The 21,039-nt window shown below is 48.4% G+C and overlaps 1 protein-coding gene across 3 annotated transcripts in view; it reads right to left on the bottom strand.

The window, feature by feature from the left end:
• Positions 1-21,039, bottom strand: part of VWA5B1 (von Willebrand factor A domain containing 5B1) — a 68,578-nt gene that overhangs the window by 7,303 nt on the left and 40,236 nt on the right. For 2 of the 3 annotated variants that reach the window (XM_077971783.1, XM_077971794.1), the window contains exons 12-21: positions 19,290-19,475; positions 15,744-15,927; positions 14,390-14,580; positions 9,823-10,000; positions 9,038-9,352; positions 6,768-6,905; positions 3,893-4,006; positions 2,012-2,086; positions 1,314-1,383; positions 56-173 (exon numbers count right to left, since the gene is read on the bottom strand). In XM_077971783.1, the coding sequence (XP_077827909.1) occupies positions 56-173; positions 1,314-1,383; positions 2,012-2,086; positions 3,893-4,006; positions 6,768-6,905; positions 9,038-9,352; positions 9,823-10,000; positions 14,390-14,580; positions 15,744-15,927; positions 19,290-19,475 (1,569 nt within the window). The remainder of the gene's footprint in view (positions 1-55; positions 174-1,313; positions 1,384-2,011; positions 2,087-3,892; positions 4,007-6,767; positions 6,906-9,037; positions 9,353-9,822; positions 10,001-14,389; positions 14,581-15,743; positions 15,928-19,289; positions 19,476-21,039) is intronic. The other variant, XM_077971790.1, reaches the window with a different exon arrangement.

The raw sequence follows: 21,039 nt of genomic DNA on the forward strand, positions 1-21,039 counted from the left end.
GCCCTGCTGCTGAGTGGAGCCGAGGGAGACTGACACCTGGGGTCAGGGCACTCACCAGCGGTACGTAGTCGAAGCTCTGGTTCCCGGAGGTCGACTCCATAGCTTTGATCAGTGGCTTGCTCAGGAAGCCCTTGGCTGCTCGCGTCAGTAGCCTGGACTTGTTGAGATTTAGCCTGTGCAGGTGAAGTCAGGTGGCCCTGGGCATCCCAACCTCCAGTGCCCACCCAGAAGCCCCTGAAAGTCAGGGTCAGAAGGGATGCAACAGATGGCTCCCTCCAACCTCCTTATCTGACAGCTAAGGAAGCGGAAGCCTGGAAAGATGGGCTTGAAGCAACTGCTCCAAGTCACTCAATGAGTCAGCAGCACCTGCGACTAGGAAGAGGTTAATGTTCTCCTGAGGACCCTCTTTTTTTGTCCTGTTTTGCTTCTAAGACAGGATCTCACTCTGTCACCTAGGCTGGAGTGACACGATCGTAGCTCACTGCAGCCTCAACCTCCTGGGCTCAAGCAATCCTCTCAACCTCAGTCTCCTGGACTACGGGCGTGCACCCATGTCTGGCTCATTTTTTAATTTTTTGTTGTTGTTGTTGAGATGGAGTCTTGCTCTGTTGCCCAGGCTGGAGTACAGTGGCATGATCTCATTTCACTGCAACTTCTGCCTCCCAGGTTCAAGCAATTCTCCTGCCTCAGCCTCCCGAGTAGTTGGGATTACAGGCATGCGCGACCACACCTGGCTAATTTTTGCATTTTTAGTAGAGATAGGGTTTCACCATGTTGGTCAGGCTGGTCTCAAACTCCTGACCTTATGATCCGCCCATCTTGGCCTCCCAAAGTGTTGGGATTACAGGGGTGAGCACCGCGACTGGCCTATTTTTAAATTTTTTGTAGAGACAGGGTCACACTGTGTTGCCCAGGCTGGTCTCGAACTCCCGGCCTGAAGTGATCCTCCTGCCTCGGCCTCCCAAAATGCTGGGATTACAGAGGTGAGCTGCTACACCTGGATCATGACCCTCTTTTACTATCATATTCTTGTCTAGCCCAGTGGTCAGAAGAGTTTTCTGTCAGCCCTCCCATGTGTACTTGCATTTGGAAAGATATCTTGGAAGTGTGGGAGATAAAGTAAAGTGGGGGATTTGAGGTAGGGTGAGGCCTGGAGACAGTGATTGCTCTGGGCAGGAGTGCCTTTTTTTATGACACCTGCCTAAATGTCAGGCTGAACCTGCCTTTGGCCTTCCAAGTCAGGGAAAACCCCAGGGACCACCCCAGGAAAATGGGTGGCAGGAGAGTGTACCTTTATTGGAAATCCCACCTACCTGGATCCAAAGAGATTCTCTGAGGCCTTCATGGAAGAAAGAGTATTTGTGGCCAGGCTGCGCAGGGGACCTGGAGAGCCATGGAATGACCGAGTTGAGACCTGAAGATGACCCTGTCCAACTGCTTACTGACCAACAGGGGGAATAGAGGCCCAGAGAGGGGCAGGGGCTTAGCTACGCTCCTAGGGACTGGAGCTAACCGTTAGGCTGCGGAGCTCTTTCTGCTCCAGTTGGTGTGAGGTGGGATGAGATTACGTCCGCATGTAAAAAGCTGGCCTCCAAGATTCCTTGGCCGGCAGCCCCTGGGATCTTCTGGAAAGTTACTTGTGGGGGCAGTGACAGCTTCACTCAGCTCTGCTCATTCCCAAATGGGGACACTGAGTTGACCTCCTTGGCACGTTGCTAGAGGACTCTAGGCAGAGCGGAGTGGCAAAATGGTCCCTCAGCAGGGAACTGGGAGGCCTGATCCAAGCCCAGCTCTGTCACCAGTGTGCTCTGTGACCTTGGGCAAGTCACTTCACCTCTTTGCACCTGTTCCTTATCTTTCAATTGGGGATAATCCTATTCCCAGTGCAGAGGGCTGCTTTGAGGACTCCATGAAGCCCTGAGGACTTTGTTGGTGCTAAGACACTCTCCTGACCCCAGGACCAATCCCTGTCACCATCTTGATGGAGAGGCAGGGCCACCTGCCCACTCACCTTCAGAAGCACCGTGCTTCTCGCGGCCGGGGGACGTGGTCTCGCTGAAGGGAGCAGTGGGACTTGCCTCCATGTCTAGGACAGAAGAACTAGTGAGGCTGGACTTCTCCCCTCCCTTCCTAGTCCCCCATTCCCCCAGGAGAGTGAGGGTCTAATTCATGGTGTCTGCAGGTGGGTTGGAGAGTAAGGCTAGGGTTTCAAACCCTGCTCGGATGGGCCTTCATCTTTCACAGATATAACCGTTGCCCCACCATAAGGTTAGACAGGCCTAGGTTCAAATCCTGACCCCCACCACCACCACCACCACTGACCAGCTGTGGGGACTTGGTAAAATTACTTTATAAATTTTGATTGCAAATTCGGGATAATATTATCTATCTCACAGTGTGGTAAAGATTAAATGAGATAACACGCAGATAGTGCCTAGTCCATTGCTAAGCGCTTAGTAAAGCCCTGGACGACAGAATCTGCCTAAAAAAAAAAAAAAAAGAAAAAAAAAAAAAAGGAAAAAAAAGTCAGGAATGTGGGCATGAATCAAAGAACAATTTCAAGGAAGGGATTTGTAGCCAGGCATGGTGGCTTATGCCTGTGATCCCAGCATTTTGGGAGGCTGAGGTGGTGAACCATTTGAGGTCAGGAGTTTGCGACTAGCCTGGCCAACATGGTGAAACCCCAACTCTACTAAAAATATAAAATTAGCCAGGCATGCTGGTGGGTGCCTGTAGTCTCAGCTATTCCGGAGGCTGAGGCAGGAGAATCGCTTGAACCCAGGAGGTGGAGGTTGCAGTGAGCCGAGATCGCGCCACTGCACTCCAGCCTGGGGGACAGAGTGAGACTCCATAAATAAATAAATAAATAAATAAATAAATAAAGGATTCGTGATTTTGACAGAAGCCATGGGCCACCCAAAAAAGCTAAGCTTCGGAGAAAGGAAGGTATAGACCAGCAATTTCCTGAAGCCTGGACGCTCAGCTTGGCTCAGGGGTAGAGCTGGTTCTCCTGGGTTTTGGAGGCCAACGGGACCAAGAAATTGAAAGAACATTTTGATTCTGAAGAGCTCCTCTGTGTTTCTACCCCGTCACACTGGGTTCTGTTTCTGTTTTTGTTTTAAAACCCATCAGTGTCTGTGAACACTTTCTAGGACCTGGAATAAAAAATCCTTATGGGCTGGCTGGCTGGACTAGTGGCCAGGCGGGACCTCTGATGTCTTCCTCCTGCACAGCAAAAGGCAGGAGATCCTCACTGTGCATGTGAGGGTACCTAGAAAGGGGTTAGGACGAGTGCAGTAGTTAGGCTGTCTTTAGAGAGACAGAAAGACACACATCCACGCAGGACACAGAGGGTTAAAGCCATCCTGGGAACTAGTGCAAGGTCACCAAAAGGTCAAAACCTGGCTCTTCAAGGAGCCAAGCTTCAGGCACAATGAAACCAGGTGAAGGCTCAAAGGAGGCTGTTGGGAATCCTGAAAGAAACAGATGGTGGGACCCAAACAGATGGGACTGCCTCTTCGCTCTTTGCTTTTTCCCTTGTTTATTAGGTTTCCTGGCAGTTGGTGCCTGGGAGGACTCAGAGGCTGGAGGCAGGGAACAGCACCAGGGTCAGCAGAGCTCAGAAGGGGAGAGGTGCCCATAGGAGGTGGTGCCGCTCCCTGGCAAAGAGAGAGCTGTGTCAGTGGTGGTGTGCTCAGGCCATACCGAACCTCTCTGTCGCTCTTAGGCCTCAGAGAGCCTGGGATGCCTGGCTTTGCCTTGGACCTGCCTAAGCCCATAGTGCAGACTCAGAGAGAGGTCCTAGGGCCTCGGACATGAGAACACAGTAACCTCAGGGGCCCAGGCTTCCGAAAGTGCCCAGGGTGGCTCTTACTTAGGGCCTGAAATTTACCATGTCCTGCTGCCGAGTCTTCTCCAAGCATGGTCTGCGGCCGTCCGAAGCCAGAAGAGGTGCCCCTCCACTGTTGGGCCAGAGCTCGAGAACTGAGCATACGCAGGGCAGCTCCTTCACAGAAGACAAGGGGAAGCGGGTGGTTGGGTACAGATGTGCCAGTCCTTTGCCTCTCCCCCAGGGCTGGCAGGAATGATTCTGGCTTCAATCTTTCAATTATCCAAAGGCAGGAAGGCAAAGTACAAGGTAAGACCATAAGCTTTAGAGTCAGAAAGACCTGGGTTTGAGGCCCAGCCCCATCGCTTTCCAGTTGGATGGGTGCAGACCCCACTGAGCCATGGTCTCCTCATCTGGAAAACGGGGATAATATCTAGCTTGCTGGGTAGATACTATTGCTGAGAGAATGTTCAAGAAGCCACAATGTTTTCCAGGAAGTTAAAAGGCCAGTTTTCTCAGGAACACTCTGTTCTCTCTGTTTACTGTCTCAGAGATCCATGTCCCAAGTACTCCTCCCACAGCGCAGGCCCCTGAAATCCCAGGGCATTACTAAGAGGGGGTGGATGGAAAAGAGATGAAGTTACAGCACCCTGGGCTGGGCAGGGTGGTTCATGTCTGTAATGTTAGCACTTCAGGAGGCTGAGATCGGAGGATCACTTGAGCTCAGGGTTTGAGACCAGCCTGGGTAACATAGCGAGACCCTATCTCTATTAAAAAAAAAAAAAAGTTAGCTGAATGTGGTAGTGCGTGCCTGTATTCCCAGCTACTTGGAAGGCTGAGGTGGGAGGATCGCTTGAGCCCAAAAGTTGGAGATTGCAGTGAGCTGTGATTGCGCCACTGCACTCTAACCTGAGCAACAGAGCAAGACTCTCTCAAAGAAAAGAAGAAGAAGAAGAAGAAGAAGAAGAAGAAGAAGAAGAAGAAGAAGAAGAAGAAGAAGAAGAAGAAGAAGAAGAGGAGGAGGAGGAGGAGGAGGAGGAGGAGGAGGAGGAGGAGGAGGAGGAGGAGGAGGAGGAGGAGGAGGAAGAAGAAGAAGAAAGATGTTACAGCACCCTAAAGTATGCTTTAGGGAACCCCACTCTCAGAGAACACTAGTCTGTAAGTTTTTCCTTAAAAATTGGAGTTGTGTTGGGAAACAAGTTTTGGAGAAGCTGCATTCTGTAGCCCATCGCTGAGCCTCTTGATGTATATTAACATACTAAAGGCTCTGAGAAGTTCTGCAGTAAAGAAAGCATTTGAGCTTTAGCTAATCCAGTGGTTCTTAAATGTATTTCCTAATCTGGTATTTTCTATTTTTATGCTGGATGGCTATTCATAGGACATGAAATTAGAGTTCTAGTTTCTTGAAACACACTTGGGGAAGTGCTGATCCAGATCTTAGGGGGCTTTGGGACTTTGGTTAAGATATGGGCCAGGTCCCTAACTTCCCAGGCTGTGGCTACAGATGCTAGCAGGCTGGTCAGAGATGGGTGGAAGGGATGGTCATCCTTGCAACAAGAATAAGGCAACAGCCTGATTAAATGGCCACTCCATTGCCTGAAATGACAGCAGTTGAGGAGGGTTGATCATTTTGATACCACAGAGAAGAAAAGGGGGACAGGTGGAATTAGGAAGGGCATATTCTATTTCCAAACACAATTTTTTATGGAGGTCTGCTAATACAAAGCAGGGGAGGGGTGACCATAAAGGACAGGAAAATGTAATTTGAAACAGAAAAAGCACCAATAGTTCATAAACATGAAAAGCATCTCACGATTAAAAAAATGACAAAAGAGAGATTCTCTTCTCACCTATCAGACTGGCAGAGTTTAGAAAGATAAACAATATTCAGTGTTGGAGAGGATGGACATTTGAATAACCTGTGGGACGGTAAGGGGGCAGTTTGGTAACATACATCACAGTTTTGAACGGGCATGCCCTTGACATTGCAGTCCTACTTCTACGAATTAATTAACACTGAGGTGATAACCAGACAGATGCACAAAGATGTTCTTTGCAGTATAATTTACAATAACCAAATGGGGAATAAACGAAAGGTCTAAACAGGTTTTAAAAGGCTGCAATAAATTTTCAGAGGCAGTAGAAAGGAGTGGAGGAAAATGCATAATCCAGAGCTAGGACAATAAATGTAAAGCCTGGCTCCAGCCCATCATGGCTGTGTGACCTCAGGAAAGTAACTTAGCTCCTTCTGCCTCTGTTTTCCATCTATAAAATGGGGATAATAATAGTGTCTACTTTGTGGAGCTGTTTTGAGGATTAAAGGATTGAAAATATATACAAAGTGCTTTGGAACACTAATTGGCTATTCTGAGGATGACATCTACCTGCAGGGGAATATGCTATTAAAATGATATAGATTCATTTCATGGAGTGACACTTTCCACGCCCATATTTTGTAAAATATATAGCACATATTAGGATAATCCAATTCATGTAAAATGATCTGTCTTTTGATTTCTCTACATGTTGCTATCCACAGAGAGAAGTCTGGAAGGATGGTCACACCAAGCAGGTGACTAATATACATTCCTGGATGACTGTTGGTCTCAGTTATTTTTTACATTTTATATCTTTCTATAGTTTAGAATTTTCTATAATGAGCACATATTGTCCCATTTGAAGAAACACAATAAAATCATTTTCATTTGGTGGAGAAAAAGGACTAGGGTGATTTCACAGCCTCTGCAGAGCAGTGGGATGAGGCCCCAGGGGCTCCCACCCGCTGGCAGCCAAATCATCCACTGGGGGCCTTTCTGCTTCTAGGCCCTGTCTCACACCCCTCCCTGCTGGTCTGTGGTCCTTTGTATCTCAGCCCCCTTCCCCAGTCCACAGGGGCTGCTTGGCCCCCAGGAGGGCCCCCGCTGCTCGCCTGCCTTACCAGAGTTGGGGTACTCCACCATGGTGGGCAGGTACCGGCTCTTGCTCACGTCCACAGGTACGAAGGCTGTGTATTTGCTAATGACATTGCAGGCCTTGCTGGTGTGCAAGGCGCTCACCTGGTAGCGGCGGTTGGACCCTGTGGAGGGAGAAACTGGGGTCACTGTTCAGACTCAGAAAGTCTTCCCTCACACAGAAGCGCTGGAAGCTAAAGTGGGGGCTCTACCAGTGGTCCCCATCTTTAGGATTAAATAAGCCTTTAAAATCAAGGACTTGCCAACTTGCTAACTAAAGACATTTTTTAAAAAACCACCATCATTTCACGACATCATTTCATAAAATAAAGGATATTTTAATGTAAAAATGTAAGACATTGTCTCAGAATAAAAGACAGCTACTTCCTTTAAATAACTAGTTTTATTTTTAAAAACACCCAACCCACTATGTTGTCTGTATTTTGTACTTTAATTTTGCAGATGTCTAATGGGAACGTTGCCGTAAAACTTAACAGGTCCCCTGGCTGGTGGGTGGGGACCACTGATCTGACCCATTTAACTGCTGAGGACATTGCAAATCAGAGAAGAGTGGTGAGTTTAAGGTCACATAGCAAGTTAGGAATGGATCTGAGATCAGGATGGTCTGACCCCAAAGCCCAGTCGCTTTCCTTTGAAGAGGTGAGCAGTCTCCAGGACTTGCAGCCTCCGGAAGGCTGTGTGAGGAGCCAAAGAGAGGAAGGGTAGACAAGTGCTTCGTAAACTGTAAGGTGAGGAGCTCATGGGAAGAAAAAAAGTAATATATACAATACAAAAATACAAGTAAAATATAAACAAAATAATATTATTATAGAAATAAAGCATAAACTCACAACAAAGAAATGATATAACTATTCTCTATTTATATTTCTATTCTCCAAGTGTGTTGCATCAAGATCCCACCAGTCCCTTTCTCAGTAAAGTCTGCCCCAATTCCTGGACTAAATTAGTTCCCCCACCGTCCCTGTTATACAATCTCTTGGATCCCTGTCTTTTTTCTTAATAGCACTTAGGACAAATGCACTCAATTAATTATTTGTGTAATGATGTGATTAATGCTGGCTTCCCTGCTAGTTTGTCAAGCACTCATGGGTAAGGAAGGGATAGAGATTGCTTTTTCACCGGGCTGTTCAACTGCGTTTACACGGCCCAGGTGGGAGCCTGGCCCCCAGCCGATCCACAGTAAATAAAGGCATGATGAATGAGTGCGTGGAGCCCCTGGACTGGACTGGGGGACTTGGAGGAAGGTGTGGGCTGTCGCCATTGTTCTGTCTCTGGAGCCCTACTGGGGCTGCTGCAGGGGAGCACTGAGAAATGGGGCGCCCATAGGAGAGAGGAATGAGGCAGGGAGAGAAGAGGACGGATCACTGGATGGGGTGGAAGAGCCCAGGGCTGGGGGAGAAGGCAACTTACTCGGAGGCAGGGGGAAGAGGGTGGATCTTGGAGGCAATGGAATGGAGCCCTGGGCTGTGCGTGTGTGGGTGTGTGGGTGTGTGGGTGGGTGGGCGGGAGGGGAAGGGCGATTGGGAGTGAGGGGAGGCACCTGCAGGCTGCGGTGTGAGGTGGAGTGGGGGAAGAGTGAGCCGTGGCGGGGGTGTGGGCAGATGAAGGGGGTTGAAGCCAGAGATGAAGGGGTGATCCTGGAGCAGAGTAGGGAATGAGCCCAGGCACTGAGCAGAATGGGGAGGCGGCGGAGCCTGGAGGCCGCAGTGGCGAGTGGGCGGGCAGTGGGCGGGGCTGTGAGGAGGGGGCGGGTCCTGGAGGCCGACGGGAGAGAGCAGGGCGGGTCCTGGGGGAAGTGGACAGGCACAGGGTGGGGGCCGGGTCAGGGAAGGAGGTGGGCTGACTATGGAGGTGGGGACTGGCTATGGCGGGGAGTGGCGGGGTGGGCGGGCCACGGGGGGTTGTGCGGGGCACTAGGCACTGCTGTAATGAGGGGATGGGGCGAGAGTAGGGCCTGGAGCGGGGAAGGAGGTGGGCGGGTCATAGGGAGAGTGGGCGGGGAACTGGGCGGGGCTGTGAGGAGGGGGTGGGGCAGGACCCGGGAAGGAGGTGGGCGGACCACGCGGGGCTGGGAGGATCACCGGGGCGGGTGGGGAAGGGGGTGTGGGTGTGGGTGTGGGTGTGGGTGTGGGTGTGGGTGTGGGTGTGGGTGTGGGTGTGGGTGTGGGTGTGGGTGTGGAGGGGGGCGGTCCTCCAGAGGCCGTCCGCCGGAGGGGCGCAGGTCCGCGGCGCTCACCCTGCTCGATCTCGCCCTCGCGCTCCGCCAGCTGCTCGAAGTCACGGATGATGGCGCGGGCCGCCAGGTGGTGGAAGGTCTCGCTCCATAGGTCGGCATCCCGCTCGCCGCGCCGCTCCGGTCCGGGGGGCCCCAGCTCGAAACTCACCTCCCACTGCAGGCGTTGGCTGTCGCGCAGGCCTTTCACCAGGGCCTTGCCCAGCACCGGGCCAGGGGTGGCGGGCCTGCTGGGACTGGCTCGTTCCTGGGACTCGGCTGGGGCCTCCCAGTCCGAGGATGTCTCTGTCTCGAAGGCAGAGGGGTGGTGGGACGGCTCTGCGGGCAGAGGGACAAGTGGGCCAAGCGCTGACGTGGGGGACAGACGGCTAACTCCCAGGGGGGCAACGTCCCTCTCTAGGGAGCAGACACTTCTAAGCAAGTACAACTCCCTCCATCTCCCCAGGGAACAGACAACTCCAACTGCTTTCCTAGGACAGCTGCGGGGGCATGGGCTTGTCCCCAAGGGAGGACACATCCGCCTCCCAGGAAGCTAGTGCCTGAGGGGGCCAGATAGGATGGGGTGGGACAGGGGCACTGAGAATGGAACTGCACCCTCACAGGTCACTCAAGAACCAGGGTGACTGGGAAGCGTGGGATTGGTGAGGTCCTCAGAAAGGGGTGAGCCGCAGCAGACCCCAAGGGGACAGACCCAGGCATCTGCCCTCTGGGCCTGTCATCTGAAGTTGAACCACAGTCAAGGATTCCTCGCTGTCCCCAGTCAGGTCCTGGATCCTGTGGTCACTTACCTAGATCTCCGGGGCTTCGGCTGTCAGAAGTCCGCTCTCTCACGGGGCTCCAGGCCTGGGTCTCCTGGCCCCAGGGCAGGAAGGGCTGGCAGCCTTGGGGCAGCAGAGAGGGTCTTCGGGCCCCTGGGCCACGGAGTTTGGGGCTCTGGTCCAGGTCCTGACCACTGTTCAGCAAGGGCTAGGGAGGGAAGAGGAGAAAGAGAAAGAGGAGGAGGAGAAGGAAGAGGAGGAGGAGGAGGCGGCGGAGGAGGAAGAGCTCCTGGTGGCTGGACTCTCCTTCCTCCGGATCCCCACCCCCACCCCACCAGCTCTTTCCTGGGGCACAGCAGCTCCTCCTGGGCACTGCCCCTCCAGTACTCAGGGATGCATGACCCAGTCTCCATTATCCATGAGAAACATCAACAATGATAATCCGAAACCATGGAGAAACTCCAAACCGTGGAAAGCCACATAGAAAATAATACACCATGGATAATTCTAAACCCACTTTTTTTTTTTTTTTTTTTTTTTTGCCACGAAGTTTAAACTTTTTTGTGTGTATGGTTAAAATTATCAACCTTTTTTCCTTATGTCTTCCCATATGTCATATTTAAAAGGTCTTTCTCACTCAAAAAATATTCTAGAATTTTTGGGATTTCATTTTTGTTTGTTTGTGTGTTTAAATCTTTGATTTACATGAAATTTATTTTGGAGTAAGGAGAAAGGAATCAGATTTTTCTTGATTTTCTAAATGGTAAGAATCTCACAATTTATTGAATGCAGTTTTTCCATTTGAATCCCTGCAGCTTAATCAGTTTCCTACCTCTATCGCAACAAAGCTTTCATGCACATTTGGTTTTATTTATGGACTTTCTGTTCTGTTTTGTTGATTTAATCTATCTATTCTTGTGCTGGTACAAACAGACATGAAAAGGCAAGGGATAAATGGAGGAATACATTTGTAATAGTCTTGGCAAAGATCATTTTCAAGAAGCTTTTATAAATCACTGGGGGTAAAATACAAACTTAATAGAATAATGTGTTAAAGGCATTTGCAGGCCATTTATAGCAAAAGTTTATAATTTTTTTCCATCTTGCAGATTGGCAAATATTCAAATGTTTGATGGCACCCCTGCGGTCAATGGAAAGACAGGGTCTCTCATGGACTGTCAGTGCTGATGTAAATGGGTACACAGTTGTGGGAGAACAATCTAGCAATGTGCTATCAATTAAAATGCATAAGCCCCTTTGATCTGGCAATTCCTCTTTCAGGAATTCAATCTTCTGGAAATACACAAGAGTGCAAATATCGATGTGCAAGTACTGCATATTTGTTGCAGTATTGTTTGTAAATGTAAAAATCTGGAAACTACCGAAATCAGTCGGGGTTGGCATCAGTCGGCGTTGGCAAATAAGTTCTGGTATATTCCATGCAATGGAATGTCACACAACATTGAAAATAAAGAAGTAGTTTTCTTCATGCCAAAGTGAAAAGATGTCCAAGACAAAACTTATTTTAAAAAAGTAAGTTGTGATTGTCCTGTATCCTCACTGTGGCGATGATTACGTGACCATAAACGTTTGTCAAATCTCATAGAACTGTTCACCAAAAAGGGTAATTAAATTCACTTTTAAATAAATACAGTGCACTGTTATTTATTTAAAAAGTGAATTAAAGAGACATTAGAAAAGTAAGTTGGAGAGCAGTTTGCATATGTGATTATTAAAATACATACGTGTACTGTGTATGTATGTGTTTGTGTGTGTAGTATTAATATTTCTAGAAGGAAACACTCAAAACCAAGTGGGTCTGGGAATAGGGCAGGGGGCCTTTTATTTGTACTTTATACCTGACTGAATTGTTTGAGGGTTTTTATTGCAAACATTGAGTATGTATTACTTTTGCAATTGAGGGTTTTTATTGCAAACACTGTATTACTTTTGTAATTGAAGAATATGAAATTAATTAGAAATGAATTTCAAGCCTCTGGGACCAATATACATCCCCTGGTAGGAGGAGGGGATGAGGACGAAAAGGCACTTATCAGGTGTAACACTTTTTTAGGCTAACAGTTAGCCATGGGGGGTTTTCCATCCCTATCAAGTATTTATTAGGAAGGGGACTGTGTCTCCCCATTAAATGGGGGCTGCCTTTCTGTCTTTCTAAGTCAGAGGTCCTAGGAATCGTACAAGGATGTGGGAGAAGGAGGGGACTGGTAACTCCCTGGATGACCCCAGCCAGGGCTGCTAAGTCCCAGGGGATCCCTACCCTCCACTCCTTGCCCAATCAAACACTAGGATTTCCCCAGCCATCAACACCACACTGGGTCACAGAGAGCAACTGAAGCTGGTAAGGTTTCCATGGCAACAGATGAGTCTAAGATCCAGCCCTACATCCATCTAGAGGGCGCATGGAGTGTGTGTGTGTGTGTGTGTGCGCACATGTAAGTGTGTTGTATGTGCATGCATAAAGGAGAATTGGGTTGGGGGAGAAGCCAGGCAGGAGGGAGTGAGAGATGAGCAGAGATGGGTCTGAAGAGCTAGGGAGCGTGCAGGAAAGAAGTAAAGGGGAACCAGCCTGTTCAGAGCTCTCACCAAATAAAGCTGCCAGCAGAGGATGCCTGCTGTGTGCCAGGTGCTGGACCGGGCACTGCATCTTTTATCAGCCAATGCCTGGAAGAGTCCTCTACTTAGAGTTGGCTCTCAATAAATGTCTTTTGATGGATGGCAGCTCAATCATGTGCCTAAGCTATTCTCCCCATTTTGTAGATGAGGCATCTGGGGCTCAGAGAGTTGAGTGACATGTTTGAGGAGCAGAGTCAAACAGACTGCAGGGCCGGTTGCCTTCTGATTGCATCAAGTGGTCCCTCAATAAGCACAGAGAAGGGCCTCCAGGGATAAGATGGCCGTGTCCCTACCCTTAGAGAGTGGGCTTATGTGTAAGTGGAGGTAGGGAGGGATGTAGAGAGTGGGCTTATGTGTAAGTGGAGGTAGGGAGGGATGGGGATGGTGGTTGGAAGTGGGAGGGGGCATATAGGGAGAGTGAAAAGGCTGCTTTTATGGAACCACAGCCTTACAAGGACAAATCTACATAAAGCCCATTCTTTTGTTTGTTTGTTTTTTGTTTTGTTTGAGATAGGATCTCTCTCTGTCTCCCAGGCTGGAGTGCAATGGCATCATCCCAGCTCACTGCAACCTCTGCCTCCTGGGCTCAAGTGATCCTCCTCCCTCAGCCTCCCGAGTAGCTGGAATTACAGGCGTGTGCCACCATGCCTGGCTAATATTTGTATTTTTTGTAGAGACAGGACTTTGCCATGTTGCCCAGGCTGGTCTGAAACTCCTGGGCTCAAGCGATTTGCCTGCCTTAGCCTACTAAAATGCTGAGGTTACAGGCATGAGGCACTGCGCCCGGCCAAGCCCATTCTTAATAAATGGATTAAACCACAATTTGGTTTAGGACAGTGGTGCTCAACCAGGTGATTTAGCTCCCCAGGGAACTAAAGTGTCTGCAGACATTTTTGGATGTCATGATTGGGGATGGTGTTGTTCCTGGCCTCTAATGAGCAGAGGCCAAGGGATGCTGCCAAACATTCTACAGTGCACAGAATTGCCCCCAGAATTGCCACAGAATTGCCACACCTGTAATCCCAGAACTTTGGGAGGCCGAGGCAGGTGGATCACCTGAAGCCAGGAGTTCGAGACCAGCCTGGCCAACATGGTGAAACCCCGTCTCTACTAAAAATTAGCTGGGCACAGCAGTATGTGCCTGTAATCTCAGTTACTCAGGAGGCTGAGGCAGGAGAATCGCTTCAACCCTGGAGGCAGGTGTTGCAGTGAGCCGAGATTGCGCAATTGCACTCCAGCCTGGGCAACAAGAGCGAAACTCCATTTCAAAAAAGAAAAAAAATTTGCCAGGTGTGGTGGCACATGCCTGTAATCCCAGCTACTTGGGAGGCTGAGGCATGAGAATTGCTTGAATCCAGGAGGTGGAGGTTGCAATGAGCAGAGATGGCACTACTGCACTCCAGCCTGGGCAACAGAGCGCGACTCTGTCTCAACAAACAATCAAACAAATAAACAAAAAATCCTCTCTGCCCTGGGTAAATGTATATGCCCTGGAATTTGTAGGAGGTGCAGTCTAATAGAGGGGGAATAAAAGGCTTTGAAGGCAGAGGGTCCCTCAAAGGTCAGACAGGTTGTAATCCTCTGACTGACTGTGTGACCCTGGATAGGTGCCCTGCCTCTCTGGTTCTCAATATCCACATCTGTACTGAGCCAAGGTGGGCCCCTAAACTCTCTCTTTCCCTAGGGGTGCTATAAAATCAAGTGAAAGACAACATGCAAATGTTCCTTGCCAACTGGGCAGTGTGTGTTCAGGGAATGAGTGAGCTTATTCACTGGTGGGTGTCTTGATTTGGAGTGTGTACTCGGAGATAAGGCAGATGAAGGCCTAGGAAAGGAAAGAGGGAGGGACTCACTTGACAGTGTAAGTTGTGGATGGCCCCGTCCCATGGTTGAAGCAGGGGACACAGCTCTCCCCTGCCTGTCGCCTTCCCCAGCTCCTCCCTAACCTGTCCTGCTTGGGTACCTGCAAATCAATCTGCCACCACTGGACATCCAGGCTGGTCTGGTTGGTGAGGTCCTGCAGCCTGGCTTTCCGCAGTGGGTATCTCTTGGCAGCTGGCATGGGGTCACTCGCCGTGGTAGCCCTTGGGTAGGGCTTGTGATTGGTGATCTGGTTGGTGCTATACGCCCTCCGTCGCTGGGAGACGTTCAGATCTGGACAGGGATGGTGATGGGGAACCATCAGAGTGGGACAGCAGGGAAAGAGTGGGGCTTGCGTCCCCCTTTCCTATTTGGAAGCATCTCACGTTCTCCACCTCTTGCCTACTGAAATATGTGCAGGTGCCTCCCCTGGCATCCAGAGCCTCTCCGAATCTGGCCCTAGTCTAGCTTCCCAGCTGCTCTCCCTGCTGCTTCTTTTAAAAGAAAAGAAGTGGCTGGGTGTGGTGGCTCACACCTGTAATCCCAGCTCTGTGGGAAGCCGAGGTGGGCAGATCATCTGAGGTCAGGAGTTCCAGACCAGCCTGGGCAACATGGCAAAAGCCTGTCTCTACAAAAAATACAAAAATTAGCCAGGTGTGATGGTGTGCGCCTGTAGTCCCAGCTATTCAGGAGGCTGAGGCATGAGAACTGCTTGAATCCAGAAGGTGGAGGTTGTAGTGAACCGAGATCATGCCACTGCACTCCAGCCTAGGTGACAGAGTGAGACTCTGCCTCAGGAAAAAAAAAAAAAAAAAAAAAAAAAAGTACAAAGTGGGTCAGCCACACTAGATCAGAAGCCAATTGTGTGTGTGCTTTCTAAGCGTCACAGTCTCCACATTGCTGCTCAGGCAGTTTCTGCCTGGAACGTCCTCTCCCTTCCCACCTCTAAGAAGCAGTCCGCTTGTGAAGTCTTTGTTGATATCATCTAGCAGATGTACTCATTTCTCCTGGGATTCCTATAGCTTGTTAAATTTTCTAGGGGTCCCTGGCACCCTGTCACTCTGCTTTCTTTCAGAGATAGTGCCAGATGTATATCTCACTACATGGAAAGCTCCGGAAGGGCAGGGGACATGTCTGAGTCGTCTTTGCTTCCCACGTTGCTCTCAGCCCCTAACCTTAGTAGGGAATCAATAAGTACCCCTTGAATGGAAACTAACACCATAACGAGGCTTTGGAGTCAGATAGATCCAGACTCTTTGTCTGTACTCTACCTATTGCTCTATGAGCTTAGCCAAGTTGCTCAAATTCTCCAAGTCTCAATTTCCTCATCTGTAAACTGGGTGTAACAGTACTGACCCCTGCAGCTGCTAACTATTCAATGAGGTGGCTTTTACCAAGTACTTAGCACATAGTAAACGCTCAACGTAAGGTAGCAATCATTAGAACCTCAGACCGACCGTGCTTGGTGGTGGAGTTTCTGCTGACTAGCCGGGCATCTTTGGCCTGCCCTAGGAGGAAGGGTGCTCCCGAGTTCTTGGCACAGTCTCCACCTTCCTGTCCGGGTCCGTCGTCCTGAGAGTGGTAGAAGACGGAGCTGCTAGACTCCTGAGAGTGCAGCATGCTGTACCGACGCCTCTTGTCCTGGAGGGAGGAACAGAAAAGAGGGCTAAGAGTGGGGCTAGGTGTCAGGAAGGACTTCCGCAGGGAGCAAGGGGTGTGAGCCGCGGTGGTGGGGTTTTCATTTCTGAAGAAACAGCTCAATAGGAAAGCTTTGTGTTTGTTTAGGGAATTGAGACAAACTTCTGTTCAAGAGATGGTGAATGGAATTATCTTTCAAAACACTTAGGTTGTTTATGTTTTTAATCATTGACTTCATTAAATTTTTTAAATGTAATTCTAAATGCCACTCCTGTCTCCAAATAGGTAACCGAAATTAACAAAATAAATGATCTGTTCCTTCCATTCCATTCTCCCTGATATAAACATACAGTTCACCCTTGATCAACACAAGTTTTAACTGCGTGGGTCCATTTATATGTGGATTTTTTTCAATAAAAAAGTTACACTGAGCATCGGCTTCTCTTGCCTCTCCTTCCACCTACTCCACTTCTTCTCTTCTGTCACCTCTGAGACAGCAAGACCAACCCTCCACCTCCGCCACTCAACGTCAAGACGATGATGATGAAGAACTTCATGACGATCTACTTCCGCTTAATGAACAGTAAATGTATTTTCTCTTCCTTTTGATTTTCTCAACGACATTTTATTTTCTCTAGCATACTTTTTTTTGTAAGAACACAGAATATAATACATATAACCCACAAAATATGTGTTAATTGACTGTTTATGTTATCAGTAAAGCCTCCAGTCAACAGTAGGCTATTAGCAGTTAAGTTTTTAGAGAGTCAAATGTCATATGTGAAATTTTGACTGCATGGGGGGTCGGTATCCCTAACCTCCACATTGTTCAAGGGTCACCTCTATGTATAAATAACACATCAGCTTTTGGGGGTCATTTTTTGTATTATAAAAACTTTGCCATACTGCTCACACTTATCAGTATCTTGAATTTTGCACTTAAAACATTTTGGAAATTTTGCATTTCAACTACGATTTTGTTCGTTTGTTTAGAGATAGGGTCTCCACACTGCATGTAGGCTGGAGTACAGTGACACAGTCAGCTGACTGCAGCCTCCAACTCTTGGGCTCGAGCAATCCTCCCACCTCAGCTTCCAGAGTAGTTGGGACTACAAGCATATGTCACTACGTCTGGCTAATTTTTTAATTTTTATATTTTGTAGAGAAGTGGTCTCACGAGGTTGCCCAGGCTGGTCTTGAACTCCTGACCTCAAGCCAGGCTCCTTCCTTGGTAATCCCAGCTCCCAAAGTGCTCAGATTACAGGCGTGAGCCATTGTGCCTGGCCTCAACCATTCTTTTTAGCATTTGACTGCACAATATTTTACCATGCCTTATTGTTAAGCATTCAGTTTGTGGCCATTTATTTTTGTCACCATAAAAAATATTACAATAAATCCTTGGAAATAAATCTATTACATCACTTTTATTTTTATGGGATAGACTCTTAGGAGTAGGATTTCTGTGTTGAAAGGTTTATATATCTCTAATTTTTTTTTTTTTCTTGGAGACAGTGTCTCGCCATATCCCCCAGGCTGGAGTGCAGTGGTGCAATCTTGGCTCACGGCAACCTCTGCCTCCTGGGTTCAAGTGATTCTCATGCCTCAGCCTCCCGAGTAGCTGGGGTTACAGGTGCCTGATGCTGCACCGGCTAATTTTTGTATTTTTAGTAGAGACAGGGTTTCACCATATTGGCCAGGCTGGTGTCGAACTCCCGACCTCAGGTAATCCACCTGCCTTGGCTTCCCAAAGTGCTGGAATTACAGGCATGAGCCACCATGCCTGGCCTATCTCTAATTTTATTAGTTATTTCTAGGTTGCTTTCCAGGAGGGCTGTGGAGTTATATTTACACCAACAATATGTGAAGGTCCTCTTTATCCCTACCAGTAGCAGGGCAAACGTTGCCAATATTGAGTAAGCAAAGGAGAATGGATTTGATGACTGCGTCCAGGCCCTTCTTGTGGGAGGGTCTGTTGATGAACTGGTGTCTTCTAGACCTCCCAGGAAGGTCTGGACTGTGCAAGGACTTGGTCAGCATTTTGTTTAGCATTTTCTCCCTGTGGCTGAACACTCCATTGTCCACAACACATTAACCATTACCCTGATCACAATTCTGAACACATTTCATAACATTCAAAAATCTGGAGTTTTTCACATAAAGTTCCAATTTCTTCTGAAAAATTAGACACACATTTAACATAGGACTCACATTTCTGCATGACGACACTTTGTTAGGGCTGCATAGGGGCTGCCCAGTTTAGACAGGGTGTGTGCCATCTACTTTGCCATATTCCTCACCACTCCTTATTGCCTTTCCAACTGTGAGTTCAGTGGTAGCTGCTATCCATCACAGCATTGGCCCCTTTTATTTTTACACCAAGTCCATTTCATTCATTCCATACCTGCCCAATTTCTCTAGGCATTGAGTTTGTGACTTCTTTTTTGAAAAACAAAACAAGATGAGAAATCCTTTGGAGAGAGTGGACAGACTCATGGAAGAGGAAAGATAGGTGAGGAAACAGCTTCTTTGGCAATCTCTCACATTTTAGCATGAATTTCACCTCCCTTTCAGAAGTTCTTGGCTTTCATCCCACTTCTGCCACCACAGACAAGGGAATCATCCATGTAAAGAAATAAAACACAAACTTATCTAAGGAGATATGAGCTTACTAGAGTGTGTGGAGAACGAAATCTGAGTGCATTTGTTCTTGAACTGAAGTGTGCACCATATCACTTAGGGGAGATGATGTAAAATGCAATTTTCTGGGCTTTATCCTAGGGGATTCTTATTCAACAGACTTGGATGGAAGTTAGGGCGCTGCATTTTGTTTTGTTTTGTTTTAGGATGGAGTCTCGCTCTGTCGCCCAGGCTGGAGTGCAATGGCACGATCTTGGCTCACTGCAAACTCTGCCTCCTGAGTTCAAGTGATTCTCATGCCTCAGCCTCCTGAGTAGCTGGGATTACAGGTGCCTGCCACCATGCCTGGCTAATTTTGTTATATTTTTAGCAGAGAATGGGATTTCACCCTGTTGGCCAGGCTGGTCTCAAGTTCCTGACCTCAAGTGACCTTCCTGCCTCAGCCTCCCAAAGCTCTGCATTTTAAACAAGTTCTTTAAGCAATTCTACTGCAGGGGCTTTTAAGAACCACATTTTTGAGATGGTGGCATCTACCTTAACCATGCCACTGTGATTAATGCCTGTGGCCTGGCAACTGTAAACCCACAACTGGGAAAACTGTAAACCCACAACTGTAAACCCAATTCCAATTAGTTTCTGGCTGTCACAAATAGTCTTTCCAGCTAAGGGTGATTTGTAGGCATGGGTTCTGGGCCCCCATGGATCCCTGGAGTTTCTAGGATACTTACAGATCTGGGATTGGAGATGTGCAAGGAAGCATCACATACAATGCCATATCCCACCAGCCGTTCTCCAGGGAAGAGGGAGCTGGCGTTGATGGGTGAGACCAGGACCTCAGTGGTCTCAGGGAAGATCCACTCCACAGTCACATCACTCAGGACTGGGGCCATGGCCTTCTTCAAGGATTTGACCATCTGTAGGGCAGGGTCAGAATGCAGATTGGGGGATGTGTGAGAAGAGATGTGTACAGAAGATCATGTAAGTATGAGCTTAGTAGGGAGTGGGAGCAGGGAAGAGGGGACAGCAGGCCTTGGGGTGACCTGCCCAGCAGTGAGCACAACTCTGAGCTCCTTAGATTCCTAGAATGTCAGAGTTGGAGAGCATCTTTGCTGTCATCTTTTCTAAGCTTAGCATTTTTATTTTATTTTATTTTATTTTATTTTGAAACAGAGTCTGACTCTGTCACCCAGGCTGGAATGCAGTGGCATGATTTGGCTCACTGCAACCTCCACCTCTTGGGTTCAAGTGATTCTCCTGCCTCAGCCTCCTGAGTAGCTGGGGTTACAGGCACCCACCACCATGCCCGGCTAATTTTTGTATTTTTAGTAGAGATGGGGTTTCACCAAATTGGCCAGGCTGGTCTCAAACTCCTGGCCTCAAGTGATCCACTTGCCTATGCCTCCCAAAGTACTGGGATTACAGGTGTAAGCCACTGCACACCTGGCCAGTTTAGCATTTTATAAATGAGAAAATCTGAGGCTCAAAGTAGGGCTGTGAGTAGCCCAAGGGCACACAGGTTTGTGTCAAACCATGGACTGGATAATGATCTTGAGCAAGTTCATTTACCTCTCTGGCCCTCAGTTTTCCCTTCTGTTAAAGTAGGAGGGTGTAGTTGAAGGATTATTTGCAATATTGAATTTGAAGTGCCTGCCATGTGGTAGGTGTTCAGTAAATGACGGCTGTGGTCATCACCTAGACTGATTTCCTTGGATGTTCTGTACTGCAAACCTGGAGAAAATGACTTGGGGGTTGTGGCAAGTATAGAGGTGAGCTTTCAAATCTCCCTTCAAGAAAGACCATGCCTTCTTGCTGGAAGAAGTGCAGTTAGGTGACAGCTTCCAGATGCAACACCCCAGCTTTTGAGCCAAGACCATATCTCTCCCTGGAAGCCCCAAGTCAATGATTTAATATGGCAGGGATAGTACAGCCTGGTCATTTCAGCACATCACAGACTTTGATGGGCAACCTTTGCTCCAGAGCTCCCTGCTGGACGGCTGAGACCTTGCCAGGGCATCACAGTCTGAGGCTTTCTTGCCCAGTTCTGCTCCCACTTTCCTTTCACAGCTGTTGGATCGGACTCTTGGACTGAAGAGTTTTTCTTCCAGTTTCCTTCTCTTCCACCTTTCATAGACACTACCCCCAATAAATGTCTTCACTCTTAATCTCAGCCCTGTCTTTGTTTACTGGACTGATAAGGGGATTTTCTAAGGGTTAGTTTATTTGTGTCAAATGTGCAGGACATGGAAAGAAGACTATAGCCTCCTTTATTTCTGGGTTCTTTAGATTCTTCTGAGCCACCATTTGTCATCATCAGGAATGTGTCCAGATATGGACCTCAAACACAGCTCCAATCCATATAGGTAGCTTTTTCAGGAGCCTCATCCTGTCCAGCAGTGGATGGAGTGTGTGTTCAGTGGCTGGAGACCAGAGGATCTAGCGTCCCGGCATTGCTTCAAGAGTTGCCTGCTCTGTGACTTG

Source organism: Macaca mulatta, chromosome 1 (assembly GCF_049350105.2).
Source record: "Macaca mulatta isolate MMU2019108-1 chromosome 1, T2T-MMU8v2.0, whole genome shotgun sequence".
Taxonomy (NCBI): domain Eukaryota; kingdom Metazoa; phylum Chordata; class Mammalia; order Primates; family Cercopithecidae; genus Macaca; species Macaca mulatta.